Source organism: Pongo abelii, chromosome 6 (genome assembly GCF_028885655.2).
Source record: "Pongo abelii isolate AG06213 chromosome 6, NHGRI_mPonAbe1-v2.0_pri, whole genome shotgun sequence".
Lineage (NCBI taxonomy): Eukaryota > Metazoa > Chordata > Mammalia > Primates > Hominidae > Pongo > Pongo abelii.
The window spans coordinates 147,064,895-147,082,241 of record NC_071991.2 but is presented as its reverse complement, the minus strand read 5'-3'; the positions used below and the strand labels follow the sequence as shown (position 1 = coordinate 147,082,241).

The 17,347-nt window shown below is 39.7% G+C and overlaps 1 protein-coding gene across 2 annotated transcripts; it reads right to left on the bottom strand.

Annotated features, from left to right (window-relative positions):
- Positions 1-940: 940 nt before the first annotated feature.
- On the bottom strand, positions 941-1,756 carry LOC100454929 (nucleophosmin-like). 2 transcript variants are annotated; one of them, XM_024250342.1, is made up of 3 exons: positions 1,717-1,756; positions 1,239-1,422; positions 941-1,184 (listed from the first exon to the last, which is right to left on the bottom strand). In XM_024250342.1, the coding sequence occupies exons 1-3, from the start codon at positions 1,754-1,756 to the stop codon at positions 941-943; spliced, it is 468 nt and encodes a 155-aa protein (XP_024106110.1). The 2 variants fall into 2 exon arrangements, with proteins under 2 accessions (XP_024106110.1, XP_009241663.2); XM_009243388.2 differs by having other exon boundaries at positions 1,239-1,756.
- Positions 1,757-17,347: the final 15,591 nt, after the last annotated feature.

Sequence of the window (17,347 nt, the reverse complement as noted above, 5' to 3'; positions counted from 1 at the left end):
TTATATATCTTCTTTTGAGAATTGTTTATTTATGTCCTTAGCCCACTTCCTGATGGGATTGTTTGTTTTTTTCTTGATGATTTGAGTTCCTTGTATATTCTGGACATTAGTCCTTTGTCAGGTGTATAGATTGTGAATATTTTCTCCCACTCTGTGAGTTGCCTGTTTACTCTGCTGATTATTTCTTTCGCTGGGCAGAAGCTTTTTAGTTTAATTAAGTCCCATCTATTTATCTTTGTTTTTGTTGTGTTTGCGTTTGGGTTCTTGATCATGAAGTATTTGGCTAAGCCAATGTCTAGAAGGGTTTTCCAATGTTATCTTCTAGAATTTTTATGGTTTCAGGTCTTAGATTTAAGTCTTTGATCCATCTTGAGTTGATTTTTGTATAAGGTGAGAGATGAAGATCCAGTTTCATTCTTCTACATGTGGCTGGCCGATTTTTTCACACCATTTTTTGAATAGGGTGTCCTTTTTCCTCAGTGTGGGTCTCTTTAGGTCATCTTACTTGGAATGCATTGAGCTTCTTAGTTTTTTTTTTCTTCTTCTTCTTCTTCCTTTGAGACAGGGTTTCATTCTGTCACTTGGGCTGGAGGGCAGTGGCATGAGCTCAGCTCACTTTTTTTTTTTATTAAATTACTGAGCTTTATTTCACATGTATATTTTTGTCTGCCTACCATAACCACTGCTGCTACTATGTCCTGTTATAACATTCCATACACACCTAAAACCAAACAAAGGGCAGAGTTCCATCTTTAAAAACTAAATAGGCATTTTTGACAACACGTTCTTGGCAATGGAACCTAGACAACATTTATCAAACATGGTAGCGAAATTTCTCACTCCACATTATAAAAAAGCCAGATATCAACTGTTACAGAAATGAAATGAGATGAAAATTTTTTAATAAATTGTTTAAACTATTTTCTTAAAGAGACTTCCTCTACTGCCAGAGATCTTGAATAGCCTTCTGGTCAGTCATCTGGAAGCAATTCTTCACATAACTGATGAACTTGGCTTCCACTGTGGGAATAGAACCACCTTTTTCTATACTTGCTTGCATTTTTGCTTTAATGTCTTCTACAGAACTAGGTCCTTTTGGTGTTTCAGGAGTTTTTTGCTGTTTTTTTGAAGGATTCTTGTCCATTTGATCTTGGTGTTGATGGTGGTTTTGAGTCTTTTCCATTCTGATTTGACTTTTGTGCATTTTTGGCTGGAGTATCTCACACAGATTTCTTCACTGGTGTTTTTCTTCAGTTTCCTTATCATCAAAATCATCACCACCATCATCTTCATCAGCAGCAAGTTTTACTTTTTTCTGTGGAAGCTTGCTACCACCACCAGGGGCAGACTGCTTTCCAGATATGCTTAAGAGTTTCACAACCTCCTTGTCTTCATCTTCTGACTCTGCATCTTCCTCCACAGCTGCTAAGTACTGTCCACTAATATGCACTGGCCCTGAACCACACTTCAACTGTAAGACCACTGGTGGTGTTATTTCAAAGCCGCCAAGGGAAACCGTTGGCTGTACACACATTTTCAAAGTTGCCAGTGTTACTTTAATTGGACTGCCTTCATAATCCATTGCCTCTGCTTCAACAATGTCCAATTCATCTGTTGCACCAGCCCCTAAACTGATTGTTGTTAAAGATAACTGATGCTCATTTTCATTATTATCCACCTTAAAGTGATAAACTTTGTTGGCCTTTAGTTCACAACTGAAAAGATAGTTCTGGGGCCTCAGGGGCCTCATCCCCATGTCCACGAATCTTCCATCAGGTGGTGGCACGCACTTAGGTGGGAGAGAAGGTGGATGGAGATAAACGACCACTGCTCAAGAGAACAGCCACACAGGACGGAATCACACCAGGGTGATCTCAGCTCACTTTAACCTCTGCCTCTTGGGTTCAAGCAATTCTCATGCCTCAGCCTCCTGAGTAGCTGGGATTACAGGCATGTGCCACCACGCCTGCCTATTTTTTTTTTTTTTTTTTTAGTAGAGATGGGATTGCACCAGGTTGACCAGGCTGGTCTCAAACTCCTGACCTCAAGTGATCCACCCACCTAAGCCTTCCAAAGTACTGAGATTACAGGCATGAGCCACTGTGCCCAGCTGAGCTTCTTAGATTTTTATATTCATGCCTTTCATCAATGTTGGGTAGTTTTCAACTATTATTTCTTCAAATATTCTCTCTGCCCCATTTTCTCTCCCTTCCTCTTCTGGGAGTCTCACAATGCATATGTTGGTCCACTTGTGGTGGACCATGGGTCCCTTAGGCTCTGTTCACTTTTCTTTAGTCTTTTTTCTTTCTGTTCTTCTATATTAATTACCTTATCTTCTGTGTTTGCCATACTTTTGTCTTTCCTGTTTTATGATGGATAGTTTTTCCTCCCAATGTTTTAGTTCACTGATTTTTCTCATTGGCTTAATCTATTAATTAAGAAGAGCATAGACCAATTCATTGAGTTTTTAAATTTTAGTTATTATATTTTTAGACATAAAATTTATATTGTCTTCTTTTCAAATCTCCTAAGTTACTTTTCATGCTTTTAAATTTCCTATTGAAATTTTCAAGGTTGGCTTTTATCTCCTTGAACACCGTAACATTGTTATTTTATAATGTTTCTGGTAGTTCTAATATCCAAAGTCCCTTTGTTTAGTTCTGTGGTCTGTTATTTCTGTTTATTCTCATTCATAGCTTTTTGCTTCCCTGTGTATTTGGTTATCTTTGACTGTGTGCTAAAACTTTACTTAAAATTGTATTTGTAGAACTAATCTAAGGCCAAGGATAATAATATCTTCCTTTATTTGCTTTTTCCAGGTATCTGAGCAATCAGGACACCTTAATAGAATTTCAAGGTTTGAGTTTTCCTGAACCATTCAAAAGTTAAAAAGCCTAGCCACAAATTCTTACTGTGGCTGAATTTCTTTCCATTTACTCTTACCCCTTTTGAGTTCCTAGTCCAAAGCCAGAGTTGGTCTCATCAATGTCTATACTCTAGTTGGGCCCAGAATTCTGACTTCTACCTCCCTAGTTTTGAGAGGTTCCCAAAAGCTCCACTCAGCTTCTCAGCTGCCTCTTCTGAACTAAGAAATACATTCAGGGCCAAAGCAGCTTTTAGTATGGAGATTTAAATTTCTGCTTACCATCATTTCCAAATCTACATTTGGTATTTCCTGTGTTAGCTCTTTGATACTTTTAATGAGATGTTTTTCATATTTTCTGAATTTTTATTTGTCCTCATATAAAAGATTATTTCAAATTTCTTTTTTTTTTATGGTTGCATAGTAGTTCTTTCTTTTTTTTTTCTTTTTTTTTATTATTATTCTTATTACACTTTAGGCTCTATGGTACATGTGCGCAACGTGCAGGTAAGTTACATATGTATACATGTGCCATGCTGGTGCGCTGCACCCACCAACTCGTCATCTAGCATTAGGTATATCTCCCAATGCTATCCCTCCCCCCTCCCCCCACCCCACAACAGTGCCCGAAGTGTGATGTTCCCCTTCCTGTGTCCATGTGTTCTCATTGTTCAATTCCCACCTATGAGTGAGAATATGCGGTGTTTGGTTTTTTGTTCTTGCGATAGTTTACTGAGAATGATGATTTCCAATTTCATCCATATCCCTACAAAGGACATGAACTCATCATTTTTTATGGCTGCATAGTATTCCATGGTGTATATGTGCCACATTTTCTTAATCCAGTCTATCATTGTTGGACATTTGGGTTGGTTCCAAGTCTTTGCTATTGTGAATAATGCTGCAATAAACATACGTGTGCATGTGTCTTTATAGCAGCATGATTTATAGTCCTTTGGGTATATACCCAGTAATGGGATGGCTGGGTCAAATGGAATTTCTAGTTCTAGATCCCTGAGGAATCGCCACACTGACTTCCACAAGGGTTGAACTAGTTTACAGTCCCACCAACAGTGTAAAAGTGTTCCTATTTCTCCACATCCTCTCCAGCACCTGTTGTTTCCTGACTTTTTAATGATTGCCATTCTAACTGGTGTGAGATGGTATCTCATTGTGGTTTTGATTTGCATTTCTCTGATGGCCAGTGATGGTGAGCATTTTTTCATGTGTTTTTTGGCTGCATAAATGTCTTCTTTTGAGAAGTGTCTGTTCATGTCCTTTGCCCACTTTTTGATGGGGTTGTTTGTTTTTTTCTTGTAAATTTGTTGGAGTTCATTGTAGATTCTGGATATTAGCCCTTTGTCAGATGAGTAGGTTGTGAAAATTTGGAAGAACATTCCATGCTCATGGATGGGAAGAATCAATATCATGAAAATGGCCATCGTTCCCAAGGTAATTTACAGATTCAATGCCATCCCCATCAAGCTACCAATGACTTTCTTCACAGAATTGGAAAAAACTACTTTAAAGTTCATATGGAACCAAAAAAGAGCCCACATCGCCAAGTCAATCCTAAGCCAAAAGAACAAAGCTGGAGGCATCACACTACCTGACTTCAAACTATACTACAAGGCTACAGTAACCAAAACAGCATGTTACTGGTACCAAAACAGAGATATAGATCAATGGAACAGAACAGAGCCGTCAGAAATAATGCCACATATCTACAACTATCTGATCTTTGACAAACCTGAGAAAAACAAGAAATGGGGAAAGGATTCCCTATTTAATAAATGGTGCTGGGAAAACTGGCTAGCCATATGTAGAAAGCTGAAACTGGATCCCTTCCTTACACCTTATACAAAAATCAATTCAAGATGGATTAAAGACTTAAATGTTAGACCTAAAACCATAAAAACCCTAGAAGAAAACCTAGGCATTACCATTCAGGACATAGGCATGGGCAAGGACTTCATGTCTAAAACACCAAAAGCAATGGCAACAAAAGCCAAAATTGACAAATGGGATCTAATTAAACTAAAGAGCTTCTGCACAGCAAAGGAAACTACCATCAGAGTGAACAGGCAACCTATTTCAAATTTCTTTGTTCATCAAGGAAAGTAGACAATCCTCTGAAGATTTGTTACAGCCATTTATATGTCTTAAATATTTTATCTGAATTTTTAAATATAATATAAAGTAGGGTCTACTTCTAGGTATTCTCATCAAGGAAATACTGACCCAGGTTAAGAAATAAGAAGTGTTAGGAGAGAAGAAGGGAGAATCAGGTGGCCAGAATCTGTGGTAGAGGCAGCACCCTCAAGAAATTCACAGAGAGAGAAAAGAGACAACTTTTGACATGGCTTTCAAATCATTATAGTTGCCTCTGGGAAGTAGGAAGCTGCATATATTTCCTTCATACTTCACAGTAAGTAGTAGCAAGATCAAAGAGATAGTCTGTGCCTTCTTTCTGGAGATTACGGTGAGGTTGAGGAAATGAGATACTGAGAAAGACTGAAGCCCACATATAGACCAAGAAGGGCAAGAGACCCAGAAGTGGGGCTTGTCTGGGCTAACTTGGTAAGCCTCTTCAATCAAATGTGACCCTAGTAGTTATTATATTATCTGGGTGATAATCAGGGGAGGATTCTTAGACCTTGTCCTGATCCAGACACTAAATTTTATCATGAAATAAAGCACACTAATGGTCACATGTGGGGAGAAGGGGCAAAAATCCCAACACTACTTCAGTGATTAAAACGAGTAGGGGGCACCCAGATTTGAACCAGGGACCTCTTGATCTGCAGTCAAATGCTCTACCCCTGAGCTATACCCCCAGGACTTGCCCTATATCTTAATTTCACCTTTACATCTGTGCAGCTGATGGCTGTTTCTGGACTCACAGCCATGTTCCTGAGGGGTGTGGGGAGCCTGCCCATGATAGCCTGGCCCTCACTGCCATCACTCACTCCCTGGTGTACCTGTGAACACCTACTGACCATATTTCATGTGCCAGGCATATCTTTACCTCTGCCACCCCTGTTCCATCTGCCCTGCAGTAGGCAGTCACTGGCTGTCCCAGCTTAACAGAAGCCTGGTTCCCCTCCTGCCTTCCTGTACTAGGGTGCTGAGGAGCAGAGAAGTCTCTGCATAGATAGACTAGCAGGTCTGAAACAAGACCTGGCCACAACCTCACACCCTGAGACACAAGATGACCTATTGTCCCCCTTTCTACTGCATGAGTCAGATTGTGGGATTGATCCCCCACAATATACTAAATATTGTGGAGAAATAAGGTAAACAGCTTCAGATTCCCTTAAGAAGAAAATTGATTGGGGGGCTGAAGAAACACTGTGGTCAGTAGCTGTGAGCCATGCAGGGTATGGAGGCTGGGTTTCAAGATTTGTTTCAGAGAGCGGGTGGCTCTGCATGGGCAGCAAGAATAGGGAGGCAGTAGGGGCGGGAGCTTCCTCCCATCTGAACAGCTGGGTCCTTCATGGGGGGCAGAGCCAAAAGAGACCCCACCACCACTGGTAGACAAGCCAAAAAAGGCTTTAACTCACCTATCAACCCTTCCCAATGCCTCACCCCATCCATCTTCTCTCCCATAGACACAGTCTCCAATAAAGTCCACGAAGCTCACAAGGACTTTGGGTAAGCAGTGAATTTGTCCAGAAATACTGTGAAGGGTCCCCAATACCCATGGGCTGCTTATACCAAGTTTGCCAGTCTCTCTGAAGTAATTTCATATTTACCATGTTTTTTTGTTTTCCCAAGGCCACTTCAACATGTCAGAATTGACCGTAACCTCCCTCTGTTGGCCCAAGATCTTGATATTTTCAGCCAGCCAGCTCTGCTGAAGGAGCTGAAACTGGACCCTTAACTGAGTGTCCTGGGCCCCAACCCCTGCCTAGATGGAACCTCTCCCTCAACAGCCTTGCATGGGCACCTTTCCCCTGGCAGTGAGGCCACTGGCTGACTCCTCCCCACACCTGAACCTCCAGCCCTCTCTCTCTACTATGTCATCCCTTCCCACCCCCTATAACACTGAGTGGAGACTTATTGGAGTAACTCTGCCAGGAAATGGGCCTAAGGGCATGAAGTAGCCAAGGGTGTGTGCCTCAGGCTCTACGGGATAGGAGCAGGGAAGGAGCTAACATCAGCCCAGGCTGGGAAGAAAAGGAAAGGTCACTTTTGTTAAAGGCCTTGTACCTTGATACATTTTGACTCACTATTCCATTAAGTTTGGACATTTAGGTTGTTTCCAATTCTTTACTATTTGGAGGAGGATTGTGATGAACAGTGAATTTGTCAAAGGGTCTTGCTGTTGATGCTCTGTCATGTCTCTGTTCAGCAGTGGCCAGATGTGTGCTGAGAAGTAAGGCAGGAACTAGAACAATTTACTTGAGTCCTGTCAGATAATATCTGCACATCATCACACTTGGGCCCCAGACTTAGAGGACCTTTACCATTCAAGGAGGAGAGTCCAAGCCTGTTGGAGCTGCATGTGCAGCATTTTGCAAAAGCACGAGAGGCCAAGTAAACAGGGAGAGAGAATTGCCCCCTGGCACTGGCAAAATACTAACAAATATAGGCCATTAATAAGCCCAATGAAGGCTGTTTCCATGGATCAGGTGAAATGAAAGCTGGATTGGAATGGGGGCAAGGATGTGAGGTCAATGAGAACAGTTGATTAATTTGAGTGGTTTTTCAGGAAAACAATAGCAGAAAAATTGAACAGGAACTGGAGGGTCATGGAATCAAGAGAAACTTTTAAAAAATGATAGTGAAGTATGTTTATATGCTTATAATGATATCGTAGAGAGGGAGCAAATGATGCAGGAGAGTAAAGACATCATCATGGTGTGGTCCTTAAGGAAGCAAGGGGTGGAATTTAATTCACAAGTAATAGGTTGGCCTTGGGTGAGAATGGGAACCACTCCTCATAACAGAGGGAAAGGCAGATTATGTGTGGCCTTGGGTAAGAATGGGAACCCTTCCTCACAACAGAGGGAAAGGCAGATTATGTGAATACAGACGGAGACTGTTTGGTTGGAATTGATAGAAGAAAGATGGAAGTGATTCTCATCTTACTGCCTTTATTTTCTGATTATTCAAGATATTTGTCAACTTAAGCAACAGAAAGTGAGACTCTCTAAAAGAAAATGATGTGTGCCATAGTAAATTATTTGCATATTCAGGGAGGTAAAGGAAGACAAAGCTTATTAAAGGAAAAGTGAGGATTATATAATTGTTTTAATTCTTGGCTACAAGGATAAATAACAAGGGCAGCACCAGTGCAAGGCTGACAGGCAGCAACTGAACAGATGTCCCTATAGAAGCATTTGTGTGTGTGTGTAAGTTTGCAACGGCCTTTGTGCAAAGTTATGGATTTTGCAGAGTCTTTTGTGATAGTTCTTGTTATCAGTCATTCATGCATAAGAACTCTCCCTTTCACTGGGCATGGTGGTTCACACCCGTAATCCCAGCACTTTGGAAGGACAAGGCAAGAAGATCACTTAAGCCCAGGAGTTCAAGACTGGGCTGTGCAATATAGAGAGACCTTGTCTCCACAAAAAATTTGAAAAATTAACTGGATGTGGTGGCATGTGCCTGTAGTTCCAGCTACTTGGGAAGCTAAGACAGGAGGATTGCTTGAGCCTGGGAGGCACAGGTTGCAGTGAGCCAAGATTGCACCACTGCATTCCAGACTGGGCAACAGAGTGAGACAAAGTCTCAAAAAATTAAAAAAAAAAAAAAACCCTCCCTTCCTTTTTATAGCCTTCTCCAGCTCTAATTGTCAGAGGTTTTTTTTGTTTTGTTGTTTTTGGTTTTTGGTTTTGTTGTTGTTGTTGTTTTGAGATAGAGTCTTACTCTGTCACCTAGGCTGGAGTACAGTAGTGTGATCTCAGCTCACTGCAACCTCCGCCTCCTGGGTTCAAGACATTTTCCTGCCTCAGCCTCCTGAGTAGCTGGGACTACAGGCGTGTGCCACCACACACAGCTAATTTTTTGTATTTTTAGTAGAGATGGGGTTTCACTGTGTTAGCCAGGATGGTCTTGATCTTCTGACCTCATGATCGCCCGCCTCGGCCTCCCAAAGTGCTAGGATTACAGGCATAAGCCATCGCACCTGGCCTGTCAGAGGTTTTAATACAATTAACTCCATTTTGATTCTGACAACTTCCACCTTTCCCCCTTTTGATCAAGGTCTTTCTCTAAAAGCATTGCTGATCAAATCATTCTGTAGTTAGGATTATGTTCCTTGGTGCTGAGATGAACCTGTCCCAAACTGCTGCTCTGGTCCCATTTTGGAGGGAAAAGATTGGCCACAGTGGTGTGAGCCATTGCACCTGGCCTAAAGATTTTTATTTAGTTAATTGATATCAAAATTATTAGAAGCCCATATTTAAGTGTACTTGTTAGAGTCTCCTCCATGAATCTGATTCCAAATGCTTTTAGAGAAAAATCAGAACAATAACAGTGGATAACAAAAGTTTAAAATAATCATGTTTAAAAATCTGATGTAAGTTCATTATCATCAGCAATTAACACAGAAATTTGGTTATTTTTGTGGCATACAACATAACCCAAATTATGTCTAATGACATTATATTTTTAACAGTTTAATACAATTTTGGAACATTTAGGTCAACAACATATCACAAACGTGGCTGGGTGTGGTGGCTCACACCTGTAATCCCAGCACTTTGCGAGGCTGAGGTGGGTGAATCACCTGAGGTCAGGAGTTCGAGACCAGCCTGGCCAACACAAGGAAACCCTGTCTCTACAAAAAATACAAAAATCAGCCAGGTGTGGTGGCACACACCTGTAATCCCAGCTACTCAGGAGGCTGAGGCAGGAGAATCCCTTGAACCCAGGAGGCAGAGGTTGCAGGAGCTGAGATCACACCACTGCACTCCAGTCTGGGAAACAGAGTGAGACTCCATCTCAAAAAAATAAAAATTAAAATAACATATCACAAATGTGACTGAAAAAAATCTAGCATCACTTATCATCCGACAATGCATCCCATATAATTTACCAAACAAGCCTAATCATTTACTATCTCTATAAAAATGAGAGATACATCTTTTGATGCTCTCCTGGGGCTCAACTGGAAAAATCACAAAGCAAATTCAAGATCAAAAAGACTTAATTTAGAATTTTTACATTGGGAAAGCCTGTCAAAGATGCCAAAACTTTTTAAACACCTGATTAAAACAGGATCACAGGTCACTGTGAAATAATAGTCATTCATTTAACGATAGTGATAGTCAAAAATTTCAAAAGCAATACAGAAATTTACATGGATTTTTTGTAGACTTAAAGCTTTCAAAGCTCAGTTTTCCTAAGTAATCAAAAACCTAATAAAGACAACACAGAAAATCATCTTGATAAAAGGTAAAATCTTTGTTTCTTAGAACAGTTACCAAAAAGATAAGACAAACATCCTGAAATGTGATTGCTTATTCTTACAGGAAGCTCACTTATATAACATGGAAGTTGAACCTGATGAAAAAGCTCTTTAAACTTAATAAGACACAGAAAGATTGTGTGTCCAAGGTTATGAGTGTACAACACATTATAGAGGAATGTGAACAAAAAACTAGTATCTTGAGCAGCAGAATGCATGGCTCTTGGTAAAAGCATGGGAAGTTCGGCCGGGTGCGGTGGCTCACACCTGTAATCCCAGCACTTTGGGAGGCCGAGGCAGGTGGATCACAAGGTCAGGAGATCGAGACCATCCTGGCTAACACGGTGAAACCCCGTCTCTACTAAAAAATACAGAAAATTAGTCGGGCATGGTGGCGGGCACCTGAGGTCCCAGCTACTTGGGAGGCTGAGGCAGGAGAATGGCATGAAGCTGGGAGGCAGAGCTTGCTGTGAGCCGAGGTCGCGCCACTGCACTCTAGCCTGGGTGACAGAGCAAGATTCCGTCTCAAAAAAAAAAAAAAAAAAAAAGCATGGGCAGTTCCTGGTTATATGGAACAACTCAGAAACATCAAGAAATCAAGTTATATTAAACAAAAACATTTCTCTTCTAGACCTTCAAGATAAGTATTTCAGTGTCAGGCCATACCAGAAGAGTTAGAACTAGGGAACTGAGCTGATGAAAAAGTTAAAATTATCACCCCAGCCAGGCAAAAAGTTGAATATATTACTTGCAAATCACCTGCAAGGAGACACAGCCAAAGTTGAACTTCTGAGATATGAACCTAGGAAGTTGAACTTCTGAGATATGAACCTTGAGGTAGAGGAAAACTCTACCTCAGCATTTTTGACTGAAACTAGGGAAATTAAATACATCTCAAGACAAAATGTGACATAAATAGAAACCATAAAACAGGAAGAGGCTGCAGTTTGGAATACGGCTGTTAAACATTTCATAATTAAAATCAAAACTTCTTGTAATTTTACTTCAAGAAAACCTTGTTCTAACATAAGAGACCACATTTTTAGTTTTGTATTAGTATATTTTTAACATAAAACCTCAACATTTAGAAATAATTTTAATAATTCCCTTCTAATTATAGCCTACTTGATCACACACAAAAAAGTTCTTTCATAAATGCATCCTTCACAAACCTTTCACGACTTGCACAGACCTTCCACGACATGCTTAGACTTTCTGCTTTGTCCTATACTTCCTCTTTCCCAAATAAGTAGTCGTTTTACTTTAGGACAAAAATATACCACACAAGATTATTTCTCATATGAAATTATTCTCTTTTCTTTTTAACCTTTCTTACCAAAATTACAGCTCCATACCTATTAGTTTCTTCATATCTCTCTCCTACTTACTGGTTACTTTCTATATTGTTTCTATTTCATTCCTAAACACATATTTTGAAACAGCCTTTAAATAATTTCTGAATTAGACAAAATTACTGTTTTTTCTCAATAAAGAACACATTTTTAAAGCCTTTCTTCTAATTTTTCTCATCAAAACAAATGATTTTTGTGTACTTTGTAGACAGAATCATATATATTAATTAGAATTTTTAACTCTTAGTAACCTTAAATTCTAGTGAAAACCTAGGAAGCAAAAAATTTTGAGCTACCTGTCACATATTAGTATTTTATAGATGGAGAACCATGTTATAATTTTTAGAAGTATGTTTCCTCGTAACACAATTTTTATTTTTTATTTGTAGATCTAAATTTATTTAGTCTTCCTATAAAATTTAAGAAGCCAAGAATAAACTTATATTTATGTTTAGCAATTTATGATTTAGTATATTGTCTTACTTAAAAATAACCCAGACATTTAGTATTACTTAATAATGTTAAGATTTCAAATTGCATGAAAAGTTTATAAATGTGAATCTCATTTATATTGATTTATTTTAAACAATTATACCCAGATTACTTATGAAAACTAAAATAGTAGACAAAACTAGTCATCATTTTAAGTCATTTCCCTGTTAGCCCTTTTCTGTAGCCTACAAATGTCAGGTATTCACCTGAGTAACAAGTAACTTTACATATGTGGATATTTTGCCAATACCTCAGAAGATACAACTGTTTTTACTAAATCAACAATGTTAAATTAGTCTTATTTATCAAAGAGTTACAAAAAAAAAGATTATTCTGTTTGGGGGCAGGGCTTCTAGTTTTATGACCTTAAACCATTTAGCAGAGGCAAATATAATCCCATTTGGCCAGGCCAGGCACAGTGGCTCATGCCTGTAATCCCAGCACTTTGGGAGGCTGAGGCGGGTGGATTACCTGAGGTCAGGAGCTCGAGACCAGCCTGGCCAACATGACAAAACCCTGTCTCTACTAAAAATACAAAAATTAGCTGGGTATGGTGGCAGACACTTGTAATCCCAGCTAATCAGGACGCTGAGGCAGGAGCACCGCTTGAACCTGGGAAGCAGAGGTTGCCATGAGCCAAGATCACGCCACTGCACTCCAGCCTGGATGACAGAGTAAGACATTGTCTCAAAAAAATAATAATAAAATAAAATAATCTTATCTGGCCAGCAAATCCAGGCAAAAGTATATGCTGACCATTTTAAAGGCATTTTTATTTTTAATCAACAAATTAAAACTAGCTTATTTATCAAAGATTTATGTAAGTCACATAAACTAAAAGGTATTTGGGTTAATTATTATATATTTTCTGTGAGTGCTCATTTAATTGCTTTGCCCCTATGTGGTAAAGCAATTTTTTTTTTTTTTTTGAGACAGAGTCTCACTCTTTTGCCCAGGCCGGACTGCAGTGGCACTATCTTGGCTCACTGCAAGCTCTGCCTCCTGGGTTCATGCCATTCTCCTGCCCCAGCCTCCTGAGTAGCTGGGACTACAGTCGCCTGCTAATTTTTTTTTGTATTTTTAGTACAGACAGGGTTTCACCGTGTTAGCCAGGATGGTCTTGATCTCCTGACCTCGTGATCCGTCCACCTTGGCCTCCCACAGTGCTGGGATTACAGGCATGAGCCACCACGCCTGGCCAGTAAAGCAATTTTTATGCTGGGTGGAGAGACCTTCCTTATATTATTACTCTGAGCTGAAGGTTTTGACTTGTTTGATCTGGTAGCCTAACTTTTATAAATATTTATTTAGTTCTTTTCTTTTTGAATGTCAATCCTTTAATTAATTTTTCCATCACCTTGAGCAGTCGTTAGTTGGGCAAACCTAAATTTTCATTTCCAAAAGTGTCTAGGTTGTTCTTTGTCATGGAGCTATTGTAATTTGTAAAGCTATTGATTTGAAAGCCCTTTAAGACTCCTTTTAAAATAATCTTGGCTAGGGGCAGGACATGGTCGCTCATGCCTATAATCCCAGCTGTGGGAGGCTGAGGGAGGAGGATGGCTTGCGGTCAGGAGTCCAAGACCATCCTGGGTGACATAGTGAGGCCCCTGTCTCTACAAAAAAATAACAAAATTAGCTGGGTGTGATTGTACTTAAATGTGGTCCTAGTTACTCAAGAGGCCAAGGCAGGAAGATCACTTGATCTCAGGAGTTGGAGACTGCAGTGAGCTATGATCATGCCATTGTACCCTAGCCTAGGTGACAGAGTGAGGCCCTATCTTTATTTAAATATATATATTTAATATATAATATTATATATTTAATATATATTATGTTACATATATTTAATATATATTATGTTACATATATTTAATATATAAAAATATATTTATTAAATATACATAAATATATATATTTAAATGGAGAGAGAGAGGCTGGAATGCCATAACCAGTGAATTCATCGTAATGCCAGGAGAAAAGTCATCAGAGTCAAAATAAGCAGAAAAAAGTAGAGAGAGAACTTGGAAGAATCTACATGTTAACCCTATAGTTGGTTGCAGTTTTCTTAGAGCCTATGAATAATGACCATTTGTGCTCTAAATTTTTCTTGGTGTAATTTGCCCATCAGTTTTAAAATGTGCATGAGAATCAACTATAATACAGCTGACTGGAATCCCAAAGGAAGGTTTTTGTGGTATGCCTTTAGAATTTGATAATCGCGTTCCACTTCTTGTTTATCTCTCAAGGACAAAAACAATCCTAGAAATCCTGTCAAAGAATGTCAGTAATTTGAACTGGCGTGATAGATAGCAGTGACCACCTAGTAGCTTTTAATTGGTTATCTTATGCCCACCATTTAGAATGTTTTTTTTTCCTCTCAGAACATGTTCAGAAACAAGGGAGAAAAGAGCCAAATCACTTACAGATACACGTGACCTGACCAAAATGAAACCAAAAGTAAGAGTGTTGATAAAAATTTTAAGCCAAGTATGCGGACTGATACGGTTCGGATCTGTGTCCCTACTCAAATCTCATGTCAAATTGTAATCCCCAATGTTGGAGAGGGGCCTGTGGGAGGCGACTGGATCATGGGGGTGATTTCTCATGAATGGTTTAGCACCATCCCCTCGGTGCTGTTCTCATGATAGTGACTGAGTGAGTTCTCTTGAGAACTTTTCGTTGACCACATTGCTGGAGATGAAGATCATACAGATGGAGTGGTAGCTTTTGCTGCTGGACTAATAGGGGACTTATGTACAGCATTTGGGAAGGATGTACTGAAATTAGTAGAAGCTAGGCCAATGATCCATGAATTGTTAACTGAAGGGCGGAGATCGAAGACTAACAAAGCAAAAACCCTTGCTACACGGGCAACAAAGAATTGAGGAAACTGAAGGACCAAGCTTGATCTGTTACCATTGGGATGATAACCTGAGGACCCCCACTGGAAATCTCCAATCTTTTGAAAAACGTGGAAGTGAGGAGTGTGCACGGATGCTGAATGTTTGGGAATGAGAGGATGAGTGAGTGAGGCTTGAAACACACCACATTGAAAATCCTGCCACAGCAGCAGCCGCAGCCGCCGCCGCCAACAGCAGCGCTGTTAGTGAGCTAAGTACTGACTTCATAGAAAATCATAACATCAGCCATCTTGGAAAAGAGAAAAACAATGGAGTTACTTATTAAAAAAAAAAAAGAAAGAAAGAAAGAAAGAAAGAAAGAAAGCTCTCTCTTCCCAGGAGAGGCTAGAAGTAGCTTTTCTGTCTTTTGGCCGGTGCCGAGTGGAATGCCTGGTTTCAGGGAGGAGGAGGGACTGGGTTCAGTTATGGTGCTTTGTTGTAAAAGGCAGCCTGGCCTTTGCTACTGAGGAGAAAGATGGAGCCTGAGTCTCAAGCCCACCTTCGCTGTACCTTTGCCACACGGTACTGTGTGCTTGCTGGCTGGAAGGAGGGTGAGGGATTTTTTACAGTCTGAGAATGAGTGTGTGTGAGTGAGGCGGTATCCACATTCTCAACTTCAAGTCATTAGTTTCTTTTTCCCAGAAAACAAGGGGTTAGATGTTGCATTTCATAAAACTAACCGAAGTTCTGTCTACTGATGCAGCATAAGAGATGTAAAAAAACAAAAACAAACAAACAAACAAACAAAAAAAACAGAGGAAAGACGCTCTTTAGGTTTTGTTTTTTTGGGTTTTGTTTTTTTTTTTACTCTAGGGAAAACACTGATGAATGCTCAGAGCTCCTATCCTGATCTTTTCAGTAAGGTGCCTTTCCTGATAATATGGTTCAACTGTGAATGTAGAAGTGGTGGGGGGGGAGGGGGGAGAAAAAGAAAACTCTGGCGTTAGAGGATATAGAAAAATGTAAGTACAATTGTTACAAATAACGCAGACTTCAAAAACAAAAAAGTCACAAAACAAACCAAAATTTAAATGATCAGAATTGGCAGCACAAAGAAAATACCCTCTCCTGACTTGTATTGTGGCAGTCTGAACGCCCCCAGAAAATTGCGCCAAAGAGTTTAGAAAAATAAGTATACAATAAAAGTAAACACACACATACACACAAAACAGCAAACTTCAGGTAACTACTTTGGATTGCAAACAGGATAAATTAAATGTTCAAACAATCTGACAAAATAACCATTTGGAAACTGAAAAAAAAAAAAAAAAAAGGTGTGTAGCACCTCCCCTGCCCGGCTTGCTCTTGCTCCAGCCACAGAAGTGCCTGCTTCCCCTTCACCTTCCGCCATTGTTGAAAGTTCCCTGAGGCCTCTCCAGAAGCTAAGCAGTGCTAGTATCATGATTCCAGTACAGCTTGAAGAACTGTGAGCCAATCAAACCTCTTTTCTTTATAAATTATCCAGTCGCAGATATTTCTTTATAGCAATGCAAGAACAGACTAATGCACAGACCAAACAAAATATTAAACCAGGCATGGAGAACCAGACAGAACATAAATTCTGTAGAAACCAGAGTACTGAAACCAGAAGGACATTGTTCTTATACCAGAAATGGTTTGCCGAAAAAACAAAGTCTTCTGTCATCCCAGGAGAGATGCAAAGTTCCTTATTGAGGTGGCCTTATAACCAAATCAGAACATGAATAAAATAAAAAAGAACTCACCAAAGACAGGGAGTCCAAAAACTCAAGAGGAGATTCACCAGGGCAGAAAAGGTAACTGACAGAAGCATAGTGCAAAGAGCTCAGGTGGTACCACACTTGATTGCAGAGCCAGCAACCCATTCAAGCTAAGCTCACTTCAGTCCCACTCGAGAAACCATTTTGTCAAACTAAGAAATACAGAGGGAGACTCTTTAAAAATTATGCTTATTGGAAATAGAGCATTGCAATGGGAATATGTGTGCCATAGTAACTATGTGTGTATTCACGGAGGTAAAGAAAGACAAAGGTTTTTAATGAAAAAAAGAATTATATAATTGCTTTCAGACAATTATCCTTGGCACTAAGGATCAATAATAAGAGGGTGCCAGTCCAAGATTAGCAGTTTCTGGACAGATGTTCTCACAAAAGTATATTTTGTGTGTGTAAGGTTGCAATTACCTTTGTGGAACCTTGTGGGTTTTGCAGTCTTCTGTGATAGTCCTTATCAGGCACTGGTGCGGAGAACCCTCCCTCATGCACTTCCCCAACTGTATTTGTAAGGGTTTTTTAACGCAAGTGATTCCATTTTGATTCTGACAACTTTTGCATATTCAACTACA